The sequence below is a fragment of the Lycium ferocissimum genome, chromosome 8, assembly GCF_029784015.1.
Source record: "Lycium ferocissimum isolate CSIRO_LF1 chromosome 8, AGI_CSIRO_Lferr_CH_V1, whole genome shotgun sequence".
In the NCBI taxonomy this organism is placed as follows: Eukaryota; Viridiplantae; Streptophyta; class Magnoliopsida; order Solanales; family Solanaceae; genus Lycium; species Lycium ferocissimum.
The window spans coordinates 26,848,265-26,876,134 of NC_081349.1; the positions used below are offsets into that span (position 1 = coordinate 26,848,265).

Sequence of the window (27,870 nt, forward strand, 5' to 3'; positions counted from 1 at the left end):
ACGGAAATAAAAAGGGAAAACTATAGTCAAATAGCATTCGACCATCTCGTTTATAAAATACATTACGGTATATAGGTAGTGTATATATAGTCAATACTTAATATACATATATATATATATATATATATATATATATACACACTACCTATATATAATTTGATCTTCCACCACATTTGATAAACTAGATGGTCGAAGGATATATTTACGTTAATTTTCCAAAAAAGAAAGGGGGTGGGGGTGGGGGAGTGCGGGTGGACAGTTGGATCTAGTGGAGGATAACGAGTTTGGGCTTGATTGTTATATAGTGTTTATCTCCATACTATTTAAGGAAGTGGGCCCAGCAAAAATGAATAAAATTCAATATCCAATTCACATCAAAGAGTTGCTGAGATAAACATTTAATTTTTGAGTGTAAGATTTTCTAAATTTTCATGAGCGCGTCTTTGATCTAGCTAATAGATAAGAAGTTATTTTCTTTTTCTGGCTAAACTTCTCGTGACTTCTGGCCGCCTTATTCCATCACCACAGTCCAAGTGTAGAAGAATTTGTATACCATCAAATCATTTAAAAGACTGCAACATATGAATGTGCATAATGAGTAAGTAAAGTAAGTTGGAAAATACAAAAGTTCTGATGTGACAGGTTCTATTACGTTGACGGTATAAAAAATTATTTACATGCCTATATATATAAATCGAATCCATTATTCATTCCATGAAGAATATTTTCTTTAAAGGAAATCATGTATGTATATTCTTAATTGTGTGAATCACTTATCATTTTGTTGATGAGTGCCATCGAGACTCAAAATCAGGACGGAAACTTTTATCACATTGTTTTTGAGAATCATAAATTTTAAAGTTTTAAAAAAAGGTACTATATCTTTCCTTTTTTGAGCAAATAACACTTGAACGGGTCAGGCAATTTTAGTTAAAATTTTGGAGAGAGAAAAAATGTGTGGAACAAAATTGCTCTATACTCAAGGTAATTAAATTTTACGAGTACAGAGTACGTTCTGATTATGAATTTTAGACGAGCAATTGTCATTACTAACAAGTAACAACTAATTTCAAACATCAAAAATCACGATTTCATTATGTAGGTATTCCTTTAATTGTGTTAACCGCCTTTCATTTTGTTGATAAGTATTGAGACTTGAAATCAAGATTTTTAAAACTGCCATATTATATAAAATTATGAGAACCATACATTTTAAAATTTCAAATTAAAGAATAAATTTACTTTTTTCTTGCAATATGTATCTCGTGAAGAACATTGAAAATGACTACAATAGCAGACCTTTAATATTGACACCATGGACTCCTACCTTTGATTTTGAGCAGGACTTCCCAAACACTATGCCACTGTGGGTCAGATTTCCTAATCTACCACTTAGTCATTGGGGATCAGTGCCTCCGAGTAAAATTGCAAGTAGAATAGGAGCTCCCATGTTTGCTGATGAATGTACCAAGAAGCAGACAAAAGCTTCATATGCTAGGGTGTTGGTGGATGTGGATACTACTTAAGACCTGCCTAGAGAAATTATAATTACTGATGAAAAGGGGAACTCTCAGACACAAGGTGTTAGCTATGATTGGAAGCCTTTATTTTGCAAAGTGTGTGCTCAACATGGGCATGAGTGCAAGGAAGGCCCTAAGAAACCACAATAGCAGAAAAATCACCAGAATCCACAACCACCAAGGGATAGAGGTGGACAGAAGGGTCAGCAGAAAGGGGTACAACAGTTGGTTGGGAAACCTGTAATGATTAAGGATGTGCCACAAGATCCAAACCAACAAGAGGATCTAGCTGACACTGCAAACAAGGATGAGACAAATGGTATTCAAACACATAAGGAGATGTCAAAGAATCAGGGCCCTAAGGTAGTACCACAGACAACCAAAAACACTCTAGTTACTAAGAGTAGTGGCAAAGTAACAGAGGTGTTTGTGACCCCATTGCCTAGAGGAATCAGTAGGGGTACAAATGTGGGAAGTCTTGGAAGTATGTCATACGGAGCAGCACTACAAAAGGGTACAATCATAAATCAAAACACTTTCTCCCCTTTGGCACCAGGAAGTACAGGAACTGCTGGGTTAGGAAGGCCTCCAAATGGAAGGCAAGCGTATCTCAATGAATTGGTTATTCTAGAATGTGAGGGGCATTAATAAGCCCTTCAAACAAAGGGAAATGGGGGTATATCTGCAAAAACATAAAGTATGTCTAGCTGGATTAGTAGAGACTAAGTTAAAATAACCAAATTTTCTGGCTGCTGTAACTAGGATTGCAAAAGGTTGGAGCTATGCTAGCAACTACCCTCATACAGTAAATGGAAGAATTTGGTTGCTATGGCAGTCATCTGAGGTGGGGTTCACTGTTCATGATGTGCATAGTCAATACATCCATGGAGTAATCACTGATAAGAGAACTGATTTTTCTAGTGCTATTACTTTTGTCTATGGAAGTAATAGCCATGAAAAGAGGAAGGAGTTGTGGTCTGGACTACAAAGAGTAGGTGCTAACCTAACAATCCCATGGTGTATCTGTGGAGACTTCAACTCACCCCTAAATATTGAAGATAGAGTTGGGGGTCTACCTGTTAGTGAAGCTGAAAGTAAGGATTTTCAGCAAGTAATAGATAATTTGATATTGGAAGATATGAAATCTATAGGGAGGGTCCTACATTGACTAATGGACATATTTGGAGAAAAATAGATAGGGCACTATGCAATCAGGAGTGGATTATTCAGAATGGACACATCATTGACCAGTTTTAGGAAAATTATTTCTCAGACCATTCACCTGTCCATATGCAGATTACTAGAGCAACTACACATAGAAGGAAGCCTTTTAGGTTCCTCAACATTCTAACAGATAATGAGCATTTCTTACAGGTAGTGAAAACCACATCGGAGACATCAATACAAGGTATATCTATGTTCAGGCTATGGAGCAAATTAAAACGGTGTAAGATTCCATTAAAGCAACTCAAAGCTGAAGGTCTGGGAAGCCTAGACACAAGGGTGGATGAGGCAAGACTTAGACTACAACAGATTTAAGAAGAAATTACAGTTGATCCAAGTCAAATGTTGTTGGATAGAGAAAAGGAAGCCATAGCAGATATGACAAAATGGATGACATTCAGGAAAGGGTATTAAACACAAAAGTCCAAAGCTCATTGGTTAATAGAAGGTGATGGCAATAATAAATATTTCTTCAACTGTATGAAGGCTAGAGCAAGTACTAACTGTATCTCCCTACTTAAGGACTCTACTGGAAGAACTCTACATAGGCATGATGACATAGCAGTAGAAATACTAAGGTTTTACAAGGGGCTGTTAGGTTCTGCTGCTGCTGTGATCCTTGCTATAGAATTACCTATCATCAGGAATGGACCCAGTCTTACCATACCCCAGCAACAGGCTATGTGTGTGAAGATTACAAGGCAGGAAATAAGGGATGCCTTTTGTTTGCTATAGATGACAACAAAGCTCCTGGCATTGATGGTTTCAATGCTTATTTTTTCAAGAAAACGTGAAGCATCATTCAAGAGGATCTTTGTACAGTTGTGCTGGAATTCTTTCAACAAAACAGGCTGGTTAGAGCTATCAACAATACTTTGGTCACTCTTATCCCCAAAAATTCACATCCAGAGACTATTAGAGATTTCAGACCAATAGCATGTTGTTCCACCAAATGGCACAACCACAGTAGCTGGCTTGGCTCCCTCTTGCTCTGGTCTACACTCCCCTTGTGAGTCGCTCCCTAACGAGCGATCGGCTCATGTTTGAGCATGATCAATCACTTCGTGCCGACCTGTTGCCAATCCACTTTCCGGCCTCATATGAGAATGGAAAACTGGAGCATTTTATCCATCGGTGGATGAAGAATCGCGAACATAATAATTTCTGGTTGACCATGTTCCCAGAAAAAAGATACTTTTGAGAAAGGACGAGCTCCCGCTTTGAGTTCGCTTCCTGTTTGGCTTGACTTTTCCTTCTTCCGATGGTTGCTCCTATAACTCGGGCTTGAAGCTTCTATTAGCGCATACAAGATCATCTCAAAAATCATCTTAAACAGAATAAAAGGGTTCATAGATGGAGAAGTGGGACAGAGTCTCAGCTTTTATCCCGGGAAGACTAATTGCAGACAACATAATTTTAAGTCATGAGCTGGTTAAAGGGTACACTAGAAAGAACATATCACCAAGGTGCATGAATAAGGTGGACCTACAAAAAGCATATGATTCAGTAGAATGGTACTTTATTGAACAAATGTTGAAGGAGTTGGGATTCCCAAGAAAGATGGTCACCTGGATCATGAACTGCATTCAAACTGTAAGCTATACATTTATGGTGAATGGGGAGATGACTGATACTATGAAAGCCAAAAAGGGATTGAGGCAGGGGGACCCTATGTCCCCATAAATATTTGTCCTGTTGATGGAATATCTAAATAGATGCCTAAATACCTTGAGATCAGAACCAGATTTTAACTACCATCCAAGGTGTCAAGGGATGGGAATCACACATCTATGCTTTGCTGATGATCTCCTCCTCTTTGCCAGAGGAGATGAGAGTTCTATAAGACTACTACATGACAAATTTTCACTATTCTCAGAAGCATCTGGATTGAAAGCAAACTTAGCCAAGAGTCAAGTATATTTTGGTGGAGTGGATGATAATACTAAGGCAACCATTCTGTCTATCTTGGGGTATGAAATAGGAGAGTTGCCTTTTAAATACTTGGGGTTGCCGCTGTCTACAAAGAGACTCACAATTCTACAATGCAAACCACTGGTAAATAAGATAACAGCCAGAATTACTACATGGATGGCCAAATGTCTTTCATATGCAGGCAGACTTCAGTTTGTGAAAGCAATGCTATTTGGAGTTCAGGCCTATTGGTCTCAACTATTTTTTATGCCAAAGAAAATAATTAAGATGGTAGAGGCAGTATGTAGGAGCTATATGTGGTCTGGAGAAGCAACTATTGCTAAGAAAGCTATAATAGCTTGGGACAAGGTATGCTTGCCTAAGAATGCTGGGGGGATGAACTTACTGAACCTAAGAATATGGAATCAGGTGGCCATTTGCAAACTGTTATGGGCTTTAAGTCAGAAGAAGGACAGACTCTGGATTACTTGGATATACACCTGCTATATCAAGAATCAGGATATTCACACCATGGATAGCCCCAAGCAAGCTGCTTGGATGATAAGGAAGATCATACATATGAGGAAGCACTGGCAAGAATTGGGAAATATTGATAGCCTGATCATAGGAGGAAAGTTTCATTTGGCTACTGCTTATAAGAGACTTCGTGGAGCAGTTGAGAATGTGGCCTGGAACAAACTCATATGCTACAATATAGCTGAACCCAAACACAATTTCATCCTATGGGTGAACTTACATGGGAAATTGAGAACAAAAGATATGCTGATTAAATGGGGCCTCAGTGTGGATCCTTTGTGTGTGTTTTGCAACTCTACAATGGAAACTCAGGAACACCTATTTTTTGACTGCCCATTCACAAAGGGAATTTGGCAGAGTATGCTCAATTGGCAACAGTGGGATAGAAGAATTCAAACATGGTCTGTTGAATGGGGACGGGTACAAACAGAAATCACGTGGAAGCGACCTAGGAAGGTGATTCTCAGGGCAAGCTTGGCAACAGTGGTTTACAGCATTTGGATAGAGAGAAACAAGAGAATTTTTCAACACAAGATCACACCTAGACAAAATATGGTGCACCAGATGAAGCTCAGTTTGTGCACCAGAGTCCGAAGGAATCAGAGGCTGTTTAGCTATATTAACTCATTATGAGTTTAGGAACATTGTAATTAGTTGAATTTTTTTGTTATAGAGGGCAGAATGAGAAGGGACTGAATTGGTTAATTCACCCTAGTTTTGTAATGAGTTCACTTGGGAATTAATAAAATTTCCTTTAATCGCCAAAAAAAAAAAAAAAAAAAAACTTGAAAAATTGGAAGTGTTTTTAATCTAACTTTGACTATGAAGATAGTCAACAACATAACGTGAAAGCAATGAATGGAGAAGCAAGTGACAAAAAAACGGGTTTTACTTTCTTAACTTTGTTTCCTACTATTTATTTATAAATTTCTACTATTTATCATTTTTGTGAAATTTATGATCACAGACGATAGGATAGATGACGCACTTATGATGATGATCATCTTGAAATGCATGTTCAAAATTTTAAAATATTTTCTTAAATTGGCATATTATAATGAGTATGTAGCAAGAATTAAAGAGCATGTTAACTTGACTTTGCAAGAATCTCATCTAAATGTGGAAACTGTTATGCCATTTTGAATCATAAAAATAATATTTATTTGGTATCATTTTTATTCATCGAAGAATAAGAATATTCTACAAAAATAGTGTCTTTATGGAAGAAACGTGTGTTACAGCATTCAGTTGCTCTAACTTGGCAATGACATAATGTGTCGAGTTAAGTTTGATTCATCCATTTTATGGAAAGTTCACCTGAAATAATCAAACTGTGAGGGCGGTTGACGCATGATTAAAAATCAATATTCAACTTAGTATATAATATATTTTGAGGACCTTGAGATATAAAATATACTTAAAATTTGTATTTCTTTAATACCTACAAAATTCTGAAAGAATACGTGATTTATTTTCGATTGGTTGATTGTAATTGATGATATGAATGGCATGATAGAAACGAATAGGTTTCTATGTTATAGTCAATTCCACTTTATTCCCTTAATAATTAAGAGTTGGGAAATTATACCCTCTCCACTTATTAAATGAGAACGATAACACCCTTATGCAGTATTTTCTGGTGAGATTTTTTTTTTTCTTAAAATAAAGTTTGAGTAACTGTCGCCCAAAAAAAAGTCAGAATAATTTTGTTTTTTCCAGGAATATTTTTGGTGCTATTTGTGTTCCCGAAGTTTTGGCGCTACGTTTTGAAGATGAGAATTGCTTTCTTTAATATCGAAGTATTACTCCATATCAATGGCTTAAGACTTTGTATTTGTGCACATATTCAACGTATATATGCTTTCTGATCTTTTTTGTAATATTGTTTCTCAGATTTCATGCTTCAAATGGCAAAGTAAAATTATTACTCCCTCCATGCATTTTTACTTGTACTAATAATAGGTATCCATTTTTACTTGTCCAGGTTGGAATTAAGAGATAATTTATCATTGCATATCTATTTTACCATTATTATTAGCTATTGGATTGGAAACATCAAGTAATTGTTAGTGGTTGCATAATCTTTAAAGTATGTTTGATTGATTTCAATTATTTAGATAACATATAATAATTTTGAGTGATATAGTAAAAATAGCCATTTTATTTATTGCTTTTTGAGGGGTGTGCCAAGTCAAACATAGATAAGCAAATATGGACGGAGGAGTAAAATAGTAGAGTTTAGCATTGGTTGTATCAACCTCTATTGTTGATAAACCATGGATTGGGGTAACTATACAATTATATAAAAATATTTACAAAAGTTTAGTACCATTATCTAATCAACATTTCGTAGCAGTAGAAGAGTTAGATACCACAACAAATTCCTCTCTATTATGTATACGGCTAAACTAAGTCATTAACAAACCAATTGATTTTTGTCCTACTTTTTTGCTCAAAAGATATGTTCGCTCTTGGATAACTACGTTCAGTCTTCTTCTTCATTTTTAGTAATCTAACTTTGTCTTGTGTTTATACCATAATTATACGTGGTATGCTTGAGATATAAAAAAATTATATCATACATATACTATATAATTTATTTCATTAAAACAAATTTGTTCCTTGAATATACAATTTTTACCTTTATATTCTTAAATCTGTACCAGAAATATAAAAGTAATCTGAATTTTCCATATACTACATTTATCCCATAAAAATACATGATATATTTCATATATAATTTTTTTATACCATGCATATCATATTTCCATGAATATACAATTGTTACCTTTATATGCCATAAATTTATACCAGAAATATAACAATAATCTGAATTTGCCATTTACTATATATGTACCATAAAAATACATGGTATATTTTAGATATAAAAACTTTATACCATGCATATCATATATTACAAGTATAAATTTATCTTTAATAATTTTTTTAAAAAAATACTTTTGATATAACATATTGATACCATGAATATATTCCCATAAATTTATATAAAAAATATAACAAAAATTTGACTTTGCCATGTTCAACATCTTTTCAGGACTTTGCTACCACATATGTCATCGCTTAACAACTCTTTGAAGCAGAAATTATTGAAGCAGCTTAATTTAATTCTCCTTCCTCCAAATAAAAGAAAACTTAAAAGGAAAAAAAAGTAGTAATATCCAATGTAAAAGGAAAAGGAGTGAAAAGAGACGATTTTTCATCCCCTGTAGTCCGAAAACTATGATCAATTAACACATGGAATAGTTGCAAAGCGTCAACAGCAAAAATCTAATAGAAATGGAAAAATAGTCTATCAATTGATGAAGAGGGAGAACTGGAGTTAATGGCGGTGTACCCATCACGTAGAAGAAAGAGAAATGAGAATAATAAAGATAAAAAAGTAAGAGAATAAATTTGATCCCTCTTTTAGTGGGATAAGTCTAATGTGAATTCCTAATTTAGTGGGATAAGTAACTGCTAAATATACCAATAAAGTAATAAACAGTGTTCTTTTTGATGAATTTGAGAAGTTAAGCTATTTATGTGCTTAATTTTTGTGTAGCAACTTATGGTGTAATTTTCTCAATTTTCTAATTGTCTAATCAAATGTTTTCCTTTTATTAACAGGTTGTTCCAAATAGTTGTTATATCCCAAAAGAAGTACGTTATTTTCAACGGATTAGGTGAATGGGACAATAATAAAAGTTATGAGTACATTTTTGTATTTTATTTCTAGAAGAAAAAAAAACCTCTTTATTCAAAAAATGAAAATTTTCACCAGGATATGTCACATAAGGGGTTGTCATTCTCATTCAATGTGAGTCAGTATCCTTTTTCTCAACCTTAAAGTTAGAACAACTGACAGCATATTAGGTATCAAAAAAGTGGGGATTATGTCAATCTCTATATTTGAAAGGAACTAGAACAACTGACACCATATTAGGTATCAAAATTCGGGTAGGGGTGGGGTTTATGTAATCGGTCAATCTCATTCGGGAAGTAGTAAATAAATTAAGTCACTTCAACACAACTAAACCAAGGATAAAGGAAGAGTCGTGGCTCAATTAGATTATGCAAGGACTATTGGAAAGTCATTAGCCAATTTCTTTGGTTTCTGATAAAAACTAAAAATTTGAGTTGTGTTCGTAATTTGACATACACGTGCAACGCACGTGACGAGAAACTAGTGTGTGTGTCATATATATATATATATATATATATATATATATATATATATATATTTGTATTTTTGCCCCATTGCACCTTTTTTCAATAAACCCCTCACTTTATTTATGCTTTGCGCTTAAAAGTCCCAGCTAACCATAGAGTTTTTTGCACTTTTCGCTTTTGATAACACTGCCACCTCCCACAAGCACAAATATCGGGCAACTCTATCCACCAATACTTTGACAGATAGGACGAAATCACCTAGTCATAACCGTGTTCTAATTCTTTAACAACCTTACTAGGTTTGATATTCATTACACTGTCAATTCCAAATTATGACACCCAAAGTCAACAACCATGAAAACTTTCTCAATCCATGACCTTTAAATGCTATAGTAAAAAAAAAATGAAGTAATTAGAATCAAGGTTAGAATAATATGAATCAACCATAGGACGATCAAAATGGGGAAATTTGAAGCTAGGAAAATGCTTTTTCCAATAAATGAATGACACACATCATGTAATTTTACAAATGCCACAGATGAATATAAGTTGTTACCTTAAATTACACGCGTTTTAATTGAAGGAAAATAATCAAAAATTATAAAACTTCGCTTTACAAAACAAACTCACAGCACTCACCAAGAACCAAATTGATGGGAACAAAACATCTTGGGCCAAAACCAGATACTTTCACAATGAACATTGTGCTCACCTTTTGTACAACAAAAGAATCCTCATTGCTTCAGCACCATTTGAATAGCATCTTGTTGAGCTTTCGTTAAACTCTGCAAACAACAGTTGTTAAAACCATATAATAAGCGGTTCAAAATAAGATATCATATTGAGATGTTCCATTGAGTCATTTGAATGGACCTGTAAAAGATGACTGAAAATTGCTCCGTCACTATGAGAGAATTTCTTGAGAAAATCTACTAGATAATTCACCAGATTTATCTGCAGACGTGATTGAATTGGATGGTCAGTTGAGATACTAAAGTAATGATAGCATTCAGATATGATGCCCACTGTCTGAACAAATACCTCATTAAGGGGGTCGGCACCACTAAGAAGGTCATCATCATCTCCATCATCCTGGTCCTATTAAAACGTATTAAGGTTTAAAAGTTGACTAATTCGAAGGAAATTGATGAATGACAGATGAGAAAGAGAAAAATAGCAGCATTTGACAAAACCTCGTCGAAAGCTTTGGCCATTGCGTCAAGGTAATCATGGGATGGTCTACCACGGGGTATGGCACTGCTTGATAAAATTAAAGATTCATCCGTCTCAACGTCTCCTTCTTGAACTTCCTCCCAATCACTATCCTGGCACAACAAATTTGTGCAAGATTTAGTAGGCGTTTGGCCATAGATTTCCAATTTTTTTTTTATTTTTTTTTTTTACTTTATTTGAAATTTATGAAGTTGGAGTTGAAGACGGAATTGTGTTTGGTTATACTTTTTGCAAAGGAGAGAAGAGAACACTTTATTTGGAATTTATGAAGATGGAGTTGGAAAACAGGTTTGGAGCACTTTTCCAAATTTGGAATCCATTTCCAAGTTGGATTTGGAAATTTTATAACCAAACACTAATTTTGAAATAAAGTGTAACATTATTCTGCAAAAAAAAAAAAATCTCATGGCCGTTGGCTAGCAATCCTATAGGCTTGTCTTTATACAGTGCTTTTAAGGACAGCAATTACCTCATCGCCGCCAACTAAAACTTGCTCTTGAATTTCGATCAAGGCGTCCGCTAATAAAGCAAGTATCTATACCATAAACACAATTCTGTTAGAAAAATTAATGGTTAACTACTCAGCAAAGTTAGATTACATATCTGCCTATAAACACACCAAAGTAAAAGAATGCATAAAAAAATCCGAAAACAATTGCTGAAACACAGATTAAAATGCAGAAATTGTCCATCATAGGAACAGTAACAATACCTTTGCAGGAAGAGGCATCAACGTCCATTGATCTGGAGCTGTTTTAGCTTTTGAGCGTGTAGTTATCCCTGCAGTAGACTTTCAAAATACACAAAATGAATTTGAGTCTTTGGTGGACTCTGCTTTTAAGAGAATAAAGCACAACTATAACCAACCAGAATTAGATAGCAACTATAACCAACCTGAATTAGATAGCCTTGAACATTCAGTTTCCCCAATTCAACATGCTTTGTAGATAGAAGTAAAGCCAAAGCTGTAGTGGTAACTTTGATTTGGTACGCCCCCTGAATTTCCCCTGAATATTAGCATGTTTTTTAGTACCGAATAAATACAAAATGCAGTTACATGTTCCTATATAATGCAACTGAAGGACCAGTAAACCCGTATGCTTGCCTTGCTGCTTTGTCCACTCAATCATTAAGTACGTGAAGGAGTTAGGATGACCTTCTACTAGGATTGAGACTAACAACTCGATAAATTGTTCAACGTGAGGAGCACTCATGTGGACCTACATAGAAAGATACACCTCTAGATCATTCCGGCATCTCCATGTTGCTATAGAAAATCAAGTACAAATGAGAATAAGCAGTTAAAACACCAAGATTCCCAAATTCATTACTCAAAAACTTGCAGATACTAATATATCTGTAAAGGAAGGATCTTTTACATCTTGTATATCAAATCACTGATTCAAAAGCAAAGCAAGGATGGAAACATCATAATATGTGAGTGCTACCAGAAGATGTGCTGACAAACGATTACCAGAATTTCAGTTTCTAGAAAAAAAATGTGAAAAGAAATCACAAATTTGTTTTGGTTCTGATACTAAAGCATCCCAAAGTATTGTGAATTAAAAGCTAAATAGGAAAAAGAACTTTTATGTATGTTGTGTATAATCAACAAATTTATGTTAGACTCTACTCCTTATTTCCTTTTAACAACTACCCACCAAAAAGTGGCATTTCTATATATACAAATTTAGTTCATTGGAAACGAGACTGATACATAACGGAGCAGTTACCAGCCAAAAATGAAAGACAGATCCTCAAATGAGGATGAGGAAACCATACCAATCTGGCAAATATAACCAACAACGAGCTTCTTAACCCAGAAGTTTTACAAGATTGCATGCGCCTCACAAGAGCAGCAACCAGGTCTCTGATATGTTGGGCCATCTGTGAAGGGAGATGCAGGATAAGTTGAAGGATATAGCTCCCAACAAAAAGTGCTCCAGAACTCTCTAGATCAGGGTCCAAAAGCCTGCACGCAAGATTGTCATCAATCAACCATTCAAGTAGCGTAACATCAATAGTTCAAGCAGGCATAATAGATGTGAAAAGCATATGAAAAGCATAAGCCTCCCATAGTTTTAAACTTCTACTTTTGAAGTATTACAGCAATCTACAAGATTTCAGTTTTCACGTTCTAATATTGTTTCTCCTTTCTTATCCTTTCTTTGGGCATTCCATCATTAACAGCAATGTAGCACATTCCTAAACAGATTAATCAACTTATGTTGGTATGTGTCTTGAAATGACATCTGTATGCCATGTTAACGAGGAAGATAAAAAAGATCATCAAGCATAAAAAGATGATGGCAAGTGGTCGATGAGCTCTACCAGCCCCATATTACAAATGAAGCATGATAATCAGACATATAGAAATTCAAAGGTTCAATCAGCTCATGAAATTGCACCCAAGGGTGTGGCCTAGTGGTTGTACTTCGATTATCTTATTTATATGTGGTAGCTACTGCTTCCTTTTTTCAGACTGCTCTATCTTGACTTATTCGCTTTCTTTAGTTTCATTTGCATTTTGCTTTGAACTGCTTGTGCTTATCTAACCTTTCTCGTTGTGTTTTCTCTTGAGCCGAGGGTCTTTCGGAAACAGCCTCCCTATCTTCCGAGATAGGGGTAAGGTCTGCGTACACTTTACCCTCCCCAGACCCCACATTGTGAGATTTCACTGGGTATGTTGTTGTTGTTGGTGGTGTGGCCTAGTGGTCAATGAAGTGGGTGGAAAACCATGAGGTCTCAGGTTCCAGAGACAAAAACACTAGGTGATTTCTTCCCATCCGCCCTAGCCGTAGTGGACAGAGTTACTTGGTACCTGTTGCTGGTGGGAGGTGACAGGTATCCCGTGGAATTACTCGTGGTGCGCGCAAGTTGGCCCGGACACCATGGTAATTAAAAAAAGAGGTTCAATAAAGCTCATGAAAAAGGAAGAATGACAACCCAACCTTGAAGCCACATCAAGCAAACTTCTCATCGCAAATGCAGTATCACCACCCCAAGCAAGCAATTCTTCTTTCGCCACAGATATAAGAGCAGCTAAGCACTGTGTTGCATTCTGGATCCAAACCAACACCAATAGGTTACTTCTAGCTTCTGAACATACTGAGCAACACTAAGAGAAGCGTAAATTAGTAACAATTTCCAAGTAGAAACAGAGTCCACAAATGCAACCTGCATTTCACCATGATCATCACTTTGAAGGACTATACGAACAACAGGATCAAAAGAGACTTCATACACCGCCTTTACAATTTCAATTGGGGCATTCTGAAATAAACACATAATCAATACATTAGATAACTTTAAAAGTTAAATAAAGATGGTATCAATAAAGATTCTTATTTTAGGTAGAACATCACCTTCAGCAACATTGTCACGAGATCTAGTGAACCAGCAACTAAGCCCTCTGGCTGCTGTTGTGGCTGACAGAAGCCAAAAACTTCTATCAGGCACAATAACTAATACAACTACATTTTAAATAAGATAATCTAATTCCTAAATAAGCACCCCTAATAAGACATAAAATTCAGAGCATACATTATTTAGAATGGGCCCAATATAAGGTATAACTCGAGAAACCAGTGGGTGTATACAACCAGGAGCATTTTTTATTGCCTGCAAGCAAAAGGGAAATTGGAGGTCAATTTATATTGTGACAGAAGATAATATATAACTAAAAGTCCTTAAGCAAGCTGTCATAAAGCAGCTATCTATAAATTCAATAAGATAAATGCATGAAAAGTGAGAATTCATCTGAAAAGGAATACATTATATACACACACATAAACAAAATATATATATATATATATATATATATGCACACACACACACACACTATATATATGTGCGTGTGTGTGTGCGTGTGTGTATAAAGTCTCATTACGGATTTCCATTTACTTCACACCACAAATATATTCCGCTCATTAACCTGAGCCTAAGGAAAGGAGGTAGGTTCAAAGACAGAACTGATTTTACCAATACAGTTAATAGTCCAAAGTTCTCCAGGTTTTCGCATGACATTGCGTGATGAGTTGATTTGCTTACACTTATCAATCAAAACCAAAGGGTAGCAGAAACAGGAATGGTACTACTTGTCAACCTTCAGCTTTGATAGAACATAAATCCATTACCAATTCATTTTTTGGCTAAAATTGATAGGAAACTTTGCTTGAGTAATACAAAAATGGTCAAATAACTAATTCATGCACGGTAAAAGGATTTTAGCTAACACACTAAGACATGACTGATTTTAATAGTTCAGCCTGTCATCTAAAATTCACCTAGCTGACTGTGATCACCCATATATAGACTCTATCACGCATTAAGTAACATGTCAATTCAATTTTCTGGTTAAGTACATATAACATTGTTAAATTAGATTTTATGTAATCAAAGAATAGCCTTTCATACTACCTCCAGAACCTCAAGAGCATCAATGCTGACAAAAGGATCTGCAACATTCGAAGCCCACATATTGAGGATAATGGGAGAGAGAACTGGCTCAGTAGACACTGCCAACTCAGGGCCTACATAGGTAAAATATATTAGAAACTTCAAACATAGAGCGCTTGGAAAATTTTAAGAGATGCTCCACTAGAAAACTTTGTAACTCCAATCCGGAAGTGCGTGATAACTTAAACGTATACTCGGTTTATATTCTTCTAACCTGCTTTTACAGCCTCCTGTAGTGTCTCAAGCACTAGATGCATGGTCTCATCAGAAGCCTGGGGAGCAGACAGTCAACCTTAGCTTCAACAATAACAGAGCGAAAAAAAGGACAATAAGGAGGAAGTTTAGTTTCATAGTTACTTACATGCTTAAGAAGATCTGTGAGCGATGAAAATATATCCAAGAAATGAGGACGGAGAATGTCTTTATTTGTATCAGGTAAAAGTTGAGAAAGTGCTCTACATGCCCCTACTTTTACAGGTGGAGGCCTGTTGTAATTAATCATCATCAATAACTGAGCTCTTTATTTTTCTTTGATAGTGGAATTAAGTACTAAATTAGGTTCTCACATATCCATGCCAAGTGCTTTGATGGCTGCATACAGGAAGTGCTCGATTAGACTCTGGCTGACCTGAGCAAACAACAATTAATTGTGAGCCATATAGTTGCATAGAAAAACAAAAGATAAAGTCTTAACTGTTTTGATGAAAATAACAATTACCATGGAGGAGAACTTAGCAATGGAAGAGAATATACGCGCGTATAAGAAGGGATATTCATTTACCCCTGCAAAATCCACAAGAGCACTAATTTATTAGAGATATCTCCGCATCTACCTTAGTGTGCGTCTAAACTATATCCAAAATAGCAAACCTCACACATATAGATCCATACGACGTAACCTAAAATCCAATGTGATCTACAAAACCAGATTTACCTGTTGACATGTCTTCCGAAAGAATTTGCTCTAAGGTATTTCCTAAATTTTTAGTGATTTCAGGGACCTGAGAGGAAAGTCGAACAAGATAAGTAATTACTACAATTTACACAGAAAAATGAATCTACCAGGAACTCTCTTTTAATTTTTAAGTTAACAAGCAGAAAGCCAGGAAATCACCATTTAAAGTATTAAAAGTAACACAAACCTCAGCTTCAAGTAACTGTTCAGACACTGAAGCCAAAGCGAAAAGTGTGGCCTCCCTCATCTGCGAAAAGTAAGAGTTATCAGGGGGCATGGTGCAAGAGTATTACTCGTAAAATGCTACTGAATTGGTTTAGAGAAAATTTTCATTTTGTAGCAGTTGGATAGGTTTGATAGAAGAAACACTATATACCCATATTTTAAATATCACTTTGAGTACTGAGAGATGCTATTGTTATTCCCAATAAGACGACTTGGTAACAGATCGCTTCTTCCAAAGCGCGCATATATACTTCTAGACATCATATTGGTGTACAATAAATGAAACCATTTGTCTTTATAAACAAGATCAACCAACAGATTATTAGACTTCAAACTTTTCATTCATAAAATGGAAATAATATAACAATACGTTGAAATTAAAAGTAGATCATGATGCAAAACCAGACTACTAGTAGATACCAAGCAAGTTAGAATATTATTCATGGTTCGACCAAAAGTTAACAAACTTTAGCAGAAACAGCCACAAACCTTTGCTGATCCTACATTGCTTGTCAGAGTATTTTTTTTTCTACCATTTTAGTCCTTAACTAGACTCTCCGTATCCCTATAGTTAGTTATTATAGATCTCCCAAAGTTCAGGCTGGAAGTTGAGCTTACTCATGCTAGACGCATTCACATATCTAATACCCATACCAAAGTCCATGTATAGCATAGAGTGTTCAGAAGACGATTGAACAAGCTACTTAGCATCAAAGCTGTCAAAACATAGTATATCTTTTCCACTTACTCTCCACCAGCCTGAAGCACCAGATACTTTTTCTTGCTGAGACTCCCTAAATCGCGTCTTCGCAGAGTCAATGATAGCATGAATTCCTTGTGTACCACAAGAACTAATGACTTCTTCCAACAAAAGGGCACCTGGAATGACAGTTTCATATCAAAGGAAGTACCGGATAGAGCAATCCGACAGCATAGATATATCATGCCCAGAGTTGGCATGCAGAGTTCTGAAACTCAACAATCAAGTTGTCATTAGATCAAAAGAAAGAACAGCCATCAGTTAAGGTGCCCAAAATATGAGAAAACAAAAGATCCTTTTTTATTTTATTTGTTAGCATGGGCTTAAGTTTTTTAACAGTTCACATCGAAATGAGAAAACTCCTCAGAATTAAAGCCCAGAAGGAAAGTGAAACAAGAATATGATGGCAAGAAAGATCATTCAGGGTGAAAAGTAAAAGATATTTTTGGATAAAGAAATAACACGATTACCACCATGAACACATTAACGGAAGCACTAAACTTTCTGACTAAAATCTCATAAGTCGGATAGATGTAACCCTTGCTGCAATGCTATGTTAATGATCCTAAATGTGAAATAACTAATAATTCCTATCCATTGAGACATTGTTTGTTCACTGGGAGAGAAAGAAATAGAGAGACCTACAACCAACTTACCAGAAGCACGACAACTGTAAGTATTATCATCCTCATCAGCAACATATTGATTGGCATCAACAGACCAGTTATGAACCTGGGATCAAAATCAAAAGACGAGATAAACACAGAAGGCATATGGAAACTTCTTTTGGTAGTAAGAATTATGTAAGAGACTAAGAGGTATAAAAAACAAGTTGTGATCAAGTAGCAAACAAAGAAGTAGGTGCATTGATTCCATAGAGAGGGGAGACAACAAAAATTAAAATACTGCAGAAATGATAGCAGACACAGCATCTTGATACTAGTAATCAGCAACTGAAAAAAAGTTGCCCATATATACTGAACTTAATATATATCTCCTGAAGTTTGGCAGACAAGGAGGCATGGAGCCTATTCCTTAATCTGTCAGAAGGTGCAGTGGAGAATCCCAAACACACTGAAGAACATTGTCACTAGGGGGAGAGGAAGGAATAATAGATATTTCGAAACATATCAGAAACACTACAGTCTGTCAAATTTGGATGTTTACAATCTTTAACATTTTGGTGTAACTTGAATAACATAATCACTTTGACAAACTGACAACTTCCTTAACTCCTCACTATGCTGAAAGACAAGCATATCACCAGGTACACGATTAACGTATGAAATGCAAGCACAGCTTGATTTTTTTTAAATGATAGCATCATGAGGATAGGAAAAGAAGAAGTTTGACAAATGATTTATGTGTTTTTAGCATGCCAAGATAACTTAAAAATAAGTGATTTCTTGTTCTTTTACGCCATAATAAACCAGATCTGCAAAACACAGCTTTTGAATTTCAAACCAATTGAAAAAGAAAACTAATTATTACCTGTTGTTCTGTTGTCTGCAGAAAGGCAATCGTGTAGTAAACCAACTCCTTTACATTGTTCCCGACTACCTACAATGATTTCTCCAACTCTAAACCATTATAAATAAGAAGGCGCAGACAATTAATTGAAAGTTATGCAACATACCTTTACAAATTTGGGGCTGCCCAAAATAGTCAATAGAAACTCAAACAACTGTGAGACCACAACAACAAAAAAGTATCACTCATATAGACAAAGCTAAGACAAAAGAATGCACAAAGATGAGAATAACCAAATTAAGAATTCAGTCAATGTCCACATTATACCTGAGATAAACAAAATTCAGATCTAATAATTTGAAGATTAAATACGATTCTGCTTTCATATGAAAGAGGAGAAAGAATTCCAGGTTTCCATAGTCAAAAGAACATAACAAATCTAAAAGTCCGAACATCTGAAACTTTTTTACTGAAAATAGAAATCATTTTAAAAAATAAATGAGCTTTGACTAGTGATTATTTGACTACAAGAGAACTCAGTCTCTTTTACCTGGATGATGAATGATTCAAGACTTTGCTCCGCACCATCAGAATCATATCGCCCATCATAAGGATCTTCTATTCCTTCGATTGATGATCGTGTATATACTCCTAGAGATGATACAAATGTCTGCCACAATGGCCCCATAAAAACTGAAACGAAAGAAGTAGCCAGAAATGTCGGAATATTTTACCATCTATGCATGACCATGTCATTTTAACATATAAATTAAAGAGAAACTTAGTCCTGGAAAATAGATGAGGATACTGACCACTAAATTGACTTTCCATAAGGCTCGGGAAGTTCTGGAGGAACTGATTCAAGCATTTTATAACCTAAATGCATCAGGGGGGAGTTATAGTCTCTGACACAAAAATATAAGATACAGCATCATATAATTTTGACGAAAACCAAGAAAATCAACCTCCATCCGGATGCTCCAATCATCAGGGTCTTCCGATGGCACTGGATGTTCTAGAATAGAAGAGAATTGGTTGATCCAAGATTGAAGCATAGGTGACATCATTGCATTTGTCTCCGTCTTAACACAAAGAATAAGCAATGATGATATAATTACACAATGTTGTAAACTTCAAGTTTTTTACAGAATAAAATACCTTATACACGCCGCTCATAGCCCCTAGCATCGAGGTGCAAGCATAAACAATTGAAAGAGCCTTCATGCGCAAAGGTTTCTCATAAATCTGCAGAAAAATAGAAGAATCTGAAGAGCAGTACTTTGTGGGGGACACAACAAGCAAAAGAATTAAAAGAAATTACTAACCACTACCATTTACAGACATTTAAGATATCTACTTCCGTAAACATAAAGGTGAGGCACAGTAAACTAAATTAACCTGAGGTGATGATACAATTGTGTGCAAGCAAGGAAACAAAACAGGAACAAGTTTCGGAACCATCTTATCGTCCAAATCCGCCGATACAAGAGCAAAGCACCTTAAAGCTCCGTGAACTGCACAATTTTAACATCAGACTTCTAAATTCTAAGTTTTAAGCAGTCAGCAAAAGAAGGGTGCCAACCAATAAGTTGCATGACAATTCAGATGATTAAAACAAGTTTATTGCAATCTAAACTTCATGATAAGGTGAAAGAAATGACTCACCAGCATTCATATTTGTTTGGTCAGTGATACACTTCATTAGTGACGGTAAAAGATCAGGCCACTCTTCTGGCCAATCGTAATGGGCAATAGATGCCACACCCATACCAATGGCTGTGCAGATCTTTCTATGAGGATCATCGAGCAATGGCAACAGCAGGCCACGTATAGCAACCTGATAAAACACACAGAATCACACCAGGAATCCGTATAGAGATAGTGAAACAACAGAGCTTCCCTAAACACCTGAGATGTAATCCCAAAAACTCAATAGGATCTAGACCCTCATAAAGTAGGTGATGCGGGAAGCTTGATTTATTGCTATCCTAATTATCACTAAATCAATATTGTCGAGAAAATTTAGGTTCATGCAGGAGCCCTCTCTCTTGCTCAATTTGCTAGAGGTTTCTTCCTTTACAAATCTATAACTTATAAACAAGATGAAAATGTCTAAATATCCTCTTGTCATATCTCTTATATCTATCTAAAATCTGATCTTCTCACATACCAACTGTAAGTTGTTATTATATTGATCACCATAATTCCTCTAGTTCTACAAAAGAAAACCGTATGGTCATGAAGGTTACTCCAGCCAATGTTTATCCTTTTCTACTAAAACTAGCAGTTACAAAAGCCAAGTTTTCTCACCACATTGCGCACATATACATGCCTTTAAGAAGGAAGAAAAAGCAATTTTCTATAGCCAACTGTTATTTCCTTCCAGCATCAGAAAGGGGTGTAGTCAATGCAAAATATGGAAAAGACTGTCTTTACTGCTATATTCTTCTTATTCTAAACCCCGAACTGCCCATACAGAAAATTAGCGAAAACTTATTTAACATAAGATAAAATAATAACTGAGAAAATCACTGATATCCAAACCACAAAAACTCTAAGGAGGCCTCGACCTGCAAATGCTTGAGGCCTTTGTCTGTTAAGATAACAGCATCTTCATGAAGCAAGTTCATGCTACCTCTAAATTAAAGTTAGAGACTATATCACGATAATCCAGTTAACCATACTATAACAAACTAATCAGTTGTTATAGTATGACTATTCGACATTTAACAGCACAAACTGACCAATAAATCAGACATTTAAAGAGGAAAAGGTTAATAAACACCAACAGTAAGTTAAACCCACATATTAAAGGACTGCAAAATGTCTTAAAATTTTACATTTCGAAGAAGCTATAAAACAATGGTAAGAAATTAAGAGATGAACCAAATCCAAGGACAAGAGCGACCTTTTCATCACTTGAAACAACAGGATGCTCAAAACCCTCCTCATCCTCCTGCCAGTGCTTCTTTATAAATTGCTTTAGAATAACAGCAGCTAGGTAAAAAGCAAGTTAAGCTTACAAGGCCAAATGGAAGCAAACATGACAATCAACAAAAAAAATGACATACAAAAGCTTAGTCATCATGGATTATCACATTGGTACAGCCTGAAAGGAAAGAAGCTAATGTATACTCCCCCAGTTCCAATTTATGTGAAGGTGTTTGACTGGGCACGGAGTTTAAGAGAAAACGGAAGACTTTGGAAACTTGTGGTCTAGAATAAGCCATAAAAAAATTTGTGTCTATAAACCATTTCACAAAGGGTAAACTGGAAAAATGAAAGTTAAGTTATTACTAAATTTGGAAAGATGTCAATTCTTTGTGGGACTGACTAAAAGGAAAGAGTATCACATAAATTGGGACGGTGTATATATGTATGTGTGTTTTTGTATGTATATATGTATACATACACACAAATATATAGTAATAAGATCAGGATATCTGACGTAATCCCAAAGGTAGATCTCTCCTTGCCGCAATTCTACACAATGCGCTTCCAAAACCTTCAGTAGAAGACAAAATTAACAAAGATTAAAGTATCTTCTATATAGAAAACTTTCAAATAACATGAATAAATTTATGAAGAATCCTGGAATATCTAAACCCAGCCATGTTTATAGATCAGCAGAATCCACACATATAGAAGAAAGCTTAGCTCTAGACTTGTAACTTTTGCCAGTGGTCAAGACATCATGGATTGCTATACATGTTTATAGGTCAGCAAATACCTTGTGCTTTGACGATTTCTTTTTCTCCTCACTTGGAGATATGGAATATGCTATTAAGAAAGTTAAGAACATTCATCTAAGCTGTAAAGAGAAAAATAATATTACGACAGGTTACAAACCAACAGTCATGTTAGATTGCAATGATTAATAGCGTACAAACAAGATTTTTGACCAAGTTCCTCACATCGCAATAACCAGCAAACCAACACACTGTTTTTGCTCTTTCTTTGAACTCCATGGACTTCAATCTTTTTTAGAAAGGTAACAGTGGACTAATCATATGCACAAAGACAGTGCTGGAAGCCAATTTATAATTCAAAAAAGCAAAAGTATGTCCTTGTTCATCTTACAACAACTCTAGAAACTCCAGTAATGTTTCAGCTTCATCTACATAGTTTTCTTTACACCAAAAACAAATTAACAGTACACATTTCATCTTGAATCTTTGAATTGAGAAGCTTCTATCTTCAAAATACCTTGCATTTCTTTCCTTCCAAACAGTCCACCATGTGTAAGCTGGGACCATTTTCCACCATTTCTTTTGTCTTACATTGTTCCAACACCTCAACAGATCACATGCTCCTATCTTTCTTTCGAGTTTCTAAATTCCGGCAAAAGCCATATATGACATGTTAAATGTCCATATCTACTATGTATATTGACAGTCTGCGACTGCAAGTAGCAAAATACTGTACTAATGAAAATGTCCAAAACTTGACATGTATAGATTTTAAAATTTCAACAAAAGAATTTTGGAAAGAGAAAAATATTTATAAAATCGAGGGGCCATGGTGCCTAAATCCAGAAGCAGTTCCATCTTTGTGACTTTCATTTTATTATATTTTATTGTTTGATAAAGTCAAGTGATCTTTGTGACTCTCCTGGTCACTTGTTCTCTAGCTTACTGGGAGGTGGGGAAGATGCTTCTTTTATTGCTCCAGATTCAGACAGAAAGGAAAAATCTTGAATGATTTTCCAAGTGCATTTCACCTATCTGGACATTGCAATATCATTAACCAGTCTCAAAATTTATGTCATCTCCAACTTCAGCTTCAACCTTTGGACCTCTAATACAAGATTTACGTTTGATTGACCATAAGAGTACTAGATATACGTTTGATTGACCATAAGAGTACCTTAAATTTGACATCAGCAGTTAATTTCTACTATTCGAACAGCACATTATTCAAAATCCAAACTTTAAGGAGAAAAAGACCTTAAGCATCTTCTAGCAGCTCAAACACAAAAGGGTTTCTCAAATCTTTGACATGAAACAATTAGCTTCAGAGCTTTTTTTTTTTTTTTTTCTTGATAATCACAACAACCAGTAGCACATAGTTCAAAACTCATATATACTGGGTCCGCCCTCTACCCTTTTCCGCTTAAATACCAGGCTTACAGCTCGAACACGTGCACGTTATGCGCACATCAGTTAGTTTCTAAATTTGAAGTCAATACTTTAACACCATTCCAACCAACACATTCTCCAAAACATCCAAATTGAAACTCACAAAACTAGTCTAAGACCCAAACTTTACATAAATAAGAGAGCTTTCCGCATCTTTCAAGCAACTGAAACACAAAAATTAACCCCTCCTCCAAATCTTTTAGCATGGATGCACCGACACATCAATTTATTGAAATAAAACACAACTGAACAAGTACAGAATTCATATAAATGACGGCAGCTAATTTATGATCATTCTATTAATATCAGGTACAGTAAAATTGAAACTCACTAAACTACTCCAAGATCCAAACTTTACATAAATATGAGACCTTTAAGCAACTTAAACACAAAAATTAACAACCCCCCACTATTTTTTCAATTAATTGAAACTCACAAAACTAGTCCAAGATCAAAACTTTACATAAATAAGAGATCTTTAAGCATCTTCCAAGCAACTTAAACACAGAAATTAACAACCCCACATCATTTAATTGAAATTAAATACAACTGAAAGTACAGAATTCATATTGCTGACACCAGCTAACTTATGATCACTCTATTAATATCAAGTACAGTAAAATTGAAACTCACAAAACTAGTCCAAGATCCAAACTTTACATAAAAAAGACACCTTTAAGCATCTTCCTAGCTACCCAAACACAAAAATTAACAAACCCCACTATTTTTTTAATTAATATAGCTGACACCAGCTAATTTTTTTACCATTCTATTAATATCAGTTACAGTAAAATTGAAGGGCTTAAAAAAAAAAAAAGATTGTTACCAGGTTGAAGTGTGGCTTGTTGAAGTGAAGTTTCAGCAAAAGAACGAACTTGTTGATTTGGGTCAAGTGTTGCATTTAAGCAGTTGATAAGCCATTCTTGATCCAAATCCATTTTTATTTTTTTTATTTTTTTTTCACCAAAAAACAACACACTTAATTCACTCTCTCAGTGTGTGTGTGTGTGTGTGTTTTTGGCGCCTTTTGGGAATTTGGGTTTTGTAATGTGAGGGTGTTTATAGGTGTTGTTAGGGTTTCAATAATTGTAATAAAAAATAAAAATAAAAAAAAAGGGTTTCAATAATTGTTTTGATTTCTTGATAAACCGGGTTCAGTGGTTACACCGGTTTTCTTTTTTGGTTCGAGCCCAAGTGATTCTTCACTTTTAATGGACAACAAAGAAAAACATGGGGAAAATCGGTTAAAAACAATACACTAACATATCACTCTCTCTTCTCTCCGTCTGTCGCAATTTATGTGATACACTTTTCTTTTTTATTTGTATCAAAAAGAATGATGTATTTTTATATTTAGCAATAATTTAACTTAAAACTTCCTCTGTTAATCTTATTGAAATAATTTACAATCACACAAATATCTATAACTTGTTTTAGACCATAAATTTTAAAAGTCTTTCTTTTCTTTCTTAACTTTCGACCTAATTAAACTATATCACATAAATTGAGACGGAAGGAATATATAAAGGGGATGTTTGGTGCACTAAGTTCCCTCTATGTGTGGAGGTTCGGGGAAATACCAAGCCTTACACTGCATTTCTGCAAGAAACTGTTTTCACGGCTCTAAATCGGGGACCTCCTGATCACATGACAGCAACTTTACCAGGTACGCCAAAGTTCCCCTTCTAATAAGATATTATTATATCAAATATAATTTAAATTTAAACATTAAACATTAAAAAATAATGACATATTTTTAAATCACAGAAGAGTGCTATTTTTTTTTATATTTGATTGAGATCGGTAACTATGTATTAATTTTTGGTAAGGATATTTTTATGTTGAAATGTTAATTTTCTACTTATGTTTATGAAATTTGCACGATTGTCCTTATTCGGGTGGTCTTTAATTTTTGTCCATCAAATTGCTTGTCTATAATTTTTGTCCTCCGCCTAAAATTTCTGGGTTGAAGATTCGAATCTTTTTTTTTTAAATTGTTTTTTTTTTATTACATAGGGGTAGGGAAAGGGGAAATGGGGGAGGGGATTACAATGTGGGGATTCGAACCCTCACCAACAAGATGAAAATTCAGGTAGCCAACCAATTGAGCTACTAAGTCCGTACATTGAGGGTTCGAATCCCCGCACAGTTAATAATTTTTTTAAAAAAATCTCAAGGCATAGTTTCAAACTTTGTCTATCCCTAGCTTTGTACTCCCTCCGTCCCATAATAAATGTCACCTTAATAAAAAAAAAATTGTCCTATAATAAGTGTTACCTTAGGAAACCAATACATAAATTGACTAATTTTTTTTCTTCAATTCTACCCTTAGACAAAATAAACCTACAAGTCAAAGTAACATGTAAATAATGATTGAAAAAGCCACATAATAACTTGGTATTGTTGGATTCCCAATGTCAAAAGGTTTACTAAAAGTAATGTCTTTTTATTATATAGGGGTACTTTAATAAATTTTACATTGCATTATTAATTTTTTAATATACGTATTTTTTATTAAGGCGAAACTTATTATGGGACGGCGGGAATATTATATATAGCTTTTTCATATTCAAAATTCAAAACCCGTTTTTTAAAGCGTTATATTTCAGTTGTTATGAATCTAAGAAAAACAAGAAAAGCCCTAAAATGGAACCCTGCAAACGAAGAAGAATGAATGAGGTCACAATTATGGACCTTCCAAATGTGATTATGGTGGGAATATTTTCAAGATTGCCAATCAAGTCCATTTTCTGTTGTAAGATCATTTGTAAACTGTGGTATCATCTTTTAACCTCTGACCCTTTATTTCTAAAGTTGTATCACACAAAATCATGAAATTTCCCTTGCATTTTGATTTAGGGTGATCACTCTATCGCTTTAGTTCTTGAACTCAAACAAGATTATGACTATCATTCTTGCCCCTGGAACAGACCCATTGTGTTGAGCCCTAAGTTTCACTTCCCTCCACTGAAAATGAAACCACAAGTGTTAATTGGTTCATGTAATGGGTTCATTTGTTTGTTGCATGGTTCGACGTATGATGAAAACCATTCGGTTTACATTAACAATCCTCTTTTGGGTGAGTATTTCAAACTTGAATTGCCCGAATGGGATAAAAGTGTTTGTCGTGTTGCTTATGCATTTTGCTTTAGTGAAGCGTCTGGAAAATATAAAGTATTGAGATTAGTAGTTAGAGAGTTTAGGGGTCGTCCTGAAGTATCTGAATTGGAGGTTTATACTCTTGGAGTTGATGAGAACTGGAGAAATGTGGGCCAAGTTCCGTGTCGTGAATTGTATGAGTTTCGCAAGGTTTATGTCAATGGTGCTCTTCATTGGATGGATCAAGGAAAAAATGACAGCATTTACTCCTTCAATATTGGTACAGAAAAGCTGAAATCGTTGCCACCTCCACCTGGTCTGAGAACTCAATGGTGGTGCTCGAAGCTAGTAGAGTTGGGGAATTGTCTATGTTTGACCGATTATTGCAGACAGCGTGTTGATATCTGGCGGATGAAAGAGTATGGGATTGCTGAATCTTGGACTAAAGATAGCATCTTGGTTTCTCTTTCGCAACGTATGCGTAATTATAATTTTGAGGCGATATTAATTTGGAAAGATGGAGAAATCTTGATGCGAAGGGGCACAAAACTAACTTCTTACAAACCAAAAGAGAAGAAGTTTAGGAAGGCAAATGTTTATTGTAATGTCAATGGAGCGACTAGATACATTCCAAGCTTTTACTCGCTCAAGACTATCATGGGGGGCAACTTTCAAGTCTCAAATGTTTATTCGAAGACTCAGATAATTTATTATTTATCTAGTCTTGCTTCCTCCAGGATATTATGTTTTTGCATCTCTTTTATCACTTGCCAAATTTAATGGGGGTTTACCAATTGCAACTGATTTTCCTCTTATGTCCTAATCTTTTTTGGTTGTTTTTAAGCAGCAGGCTTATTATCAAGCAAACCATTTTTCTTGCTACCTACAATCTTCCATTGAGCAAATTATTTCCCCTTTTCAAAAGACATTATTTGTGAGCGCAAACCAGAATGGTTTAGCTTGGGAGCTATCTCCTGTTTGTATGATATGCTTAATTATTATCTTGTCAAGCTTTCTACTGATAGTACTTTTCTTATCCCTTGAGTTATCAGTATCTGTTGGTTTTTTACGACCGGTTGAAGTGAACTGAGTTTCGGCTACGATCAACAAGTCTTGTTGAGAAATATCTCTTCATAGTTGCTACTCTGAATTTCATCTCTCTTCATATTG

General features: G+C 35.1%; 3 protein-coding genes across 4 annotated transcripts in view; 2 read left to right on the forward strand and 1 right to left on the reverse strand.

The window, feature by feature from the left end:
• LOC132067756 (uncharacterized) overlaps positions 1-24,760 on the reverse strand; it is a 40,871-nt gene extending 16,111 nt beyond the window's left edge. Inside the window, exons 1-33 of one of the 2 annotated variants that reach the window (XM_059461067.1) lie at positions 24,428-24,758; positions 21,907-21,968; positions 21,372-21,464; positions 20,129-20,300; positions 19,862-19,977; positions 19,622-19,708; positions 19,429-19,545; positions 19,276-19,339; positions 19,014-19,156; positions 18,630-18,677; positions 18,485-18,553; positions 17,650-17,725; positions 16,982-17,112; positions 16,196-16,255; positions 15,988-16,054; positions 15,772-15,836; positions 15,620-15,681; positions 15,415-15,538; positions 15,268-15,325; positions 15,015-15,127; positions 14,139-14,216; positions 13,961-14,023; positions 13,773-13,868; positions 13,547-13,656; positions 12,378-12,567; positions 11,701-11,815; positions 11,490-11,602; positions 11,308-11,385; positions 11,065-11,130; positions 10,556-10,687; positions 10,404-10,460; positions 10,236-10,316; positions 9,831-10,147 (exon numbers count right to left, since the gene is read on the reverse strand). In XM_059461067.1, coding sequence (XP_059317050.1) covers positions 10,097-10,147; positions 10,236-10,316; positions 10,404-10,460; positions 10,556-10,687; positions 11,065-11,130; positions 11,308-11,385; positions 11,490-11,602; positions 11,701-11,815; positions 12,378-12,567; positions 13,547-13,656; positions 13,773-13,868; positions 13,961-14,023; positions 14,139-14,216; positions 15,015-15,127; positions 15,268-15,325; positions 15,415-15,538; positions 15,620-15,681; positions 15,772-15,836; positions 15,988-16,054; positions 16,196-16,255; positions 16,982-17,112; positions 17,650-17,725; positions 18,485-18,553; positions 18,630-18,677; positions 19,014-19,156; positions 19,276-19,339; positions 19,429-19,545; positions 19,622-19,708; positions 19,862-19,977; positions 20,129-20,300; positions 21,372-21,464; positions 21,907-21,968; positions 24,428-24,539 — 3,069 coding nt within the window. In that variant the 5' untranslated portion in view covers positions 24,540-24,758 and the 3' untranslated portion in view covers positions 9,831-10,096. Of the gene's footprint in view, positions 1-9,830; positions 10,148-10,235; positions 10,317-10,403; positions 10,461-10,555; positions 10,688-11,064; positions 11,131-11,307; positions 11,386-11,489; positions 11,603-11,700; positions 11,816-12,377; positions 12,568-13,546; positions 13,657-13,772; positions 13,869-13,960; positions 14,024-14,138; positions 14,217-15,014; positions 15,128-15,267; positions 15,326-15,414; positions 15,539-15,619; positions 15,682-15,771; positions 15,837-15,987; positions 16,055-16,195; positions 16,256-16,981; positions 17,113-17,649; positions 17,726-18,484; positions 18,554-18,629; positions 18,678-19,013; positions 19,157-19,275; positions 19,340-19,428; positions 19,546-19,621; positions 19,709-19,861; positions 19,978-20,128; positions 20,301-21,371; positions 21,465-21,906; positions 21,969-24,427 lie in introns of those variants that run through there. The other variant, XM_059461068.1, reaches the window with a different exon arrangement.
• On the forward strand, positions 4,518-5,961 carry LOC132067084 (uncharacterized). The gene has a single exon (XM_059460221.1). It carries the CDS (start codon positions 4,518-4,520, stop codon positions 5,823-5,825), a length of 1,308 nt encoding a protein of 435 aa, XP_059316204.1. The 3' UTR covers positions 5,826-5,961.
• A 1,814-nt stretch (positions 24,761-26,574) lies between the features above and the next one.
• LOC132066196 (F-box protein At3g07870-like) lies at positions 26,575-27,523 on the forward strand. Its single transcript, XM_059459559.1, has 2 exons — positions 26,575-27,175; positions 27,438-27,523. The coding sequence occupies exons 1-2, from the start codon at positions 26,575-26,577 to the stop codon at positions 27,521-27,523; spliced, it is 687 nt and encodes a 228-aa protein (XP_059315542.1).
• The last annotated feature ends 347 nt before the right edge of the window (positions 27,524-27,870 follow it).

What these genes read in the sequence shown, in the direction of transcription:
- LOC132066196 (XM_059459559.1), top strand. Translation starts at nt 26,575, where the DNA reads ATGAAACCACAAGTGTTAATTGGTTCATGTAATGGGTTCATTTGTTTG. An exon ending in CTTGGTTTCTCTTTCGCAAC is followed by an intron (nt 27,176 to 27,437) that starts GTATGCGTAATT and finishes TGCTTCCTCCAG; the next exon opens with GATATTATGTTTTTGCATCT.
- LOC132067084 (XM_059460221.1), top strand. Translation starts at nt 4,518, where the DNA reads ATGGGAATCACACATCTATGCTTTGCTGATGATCTCCTCCTCTTTGCC.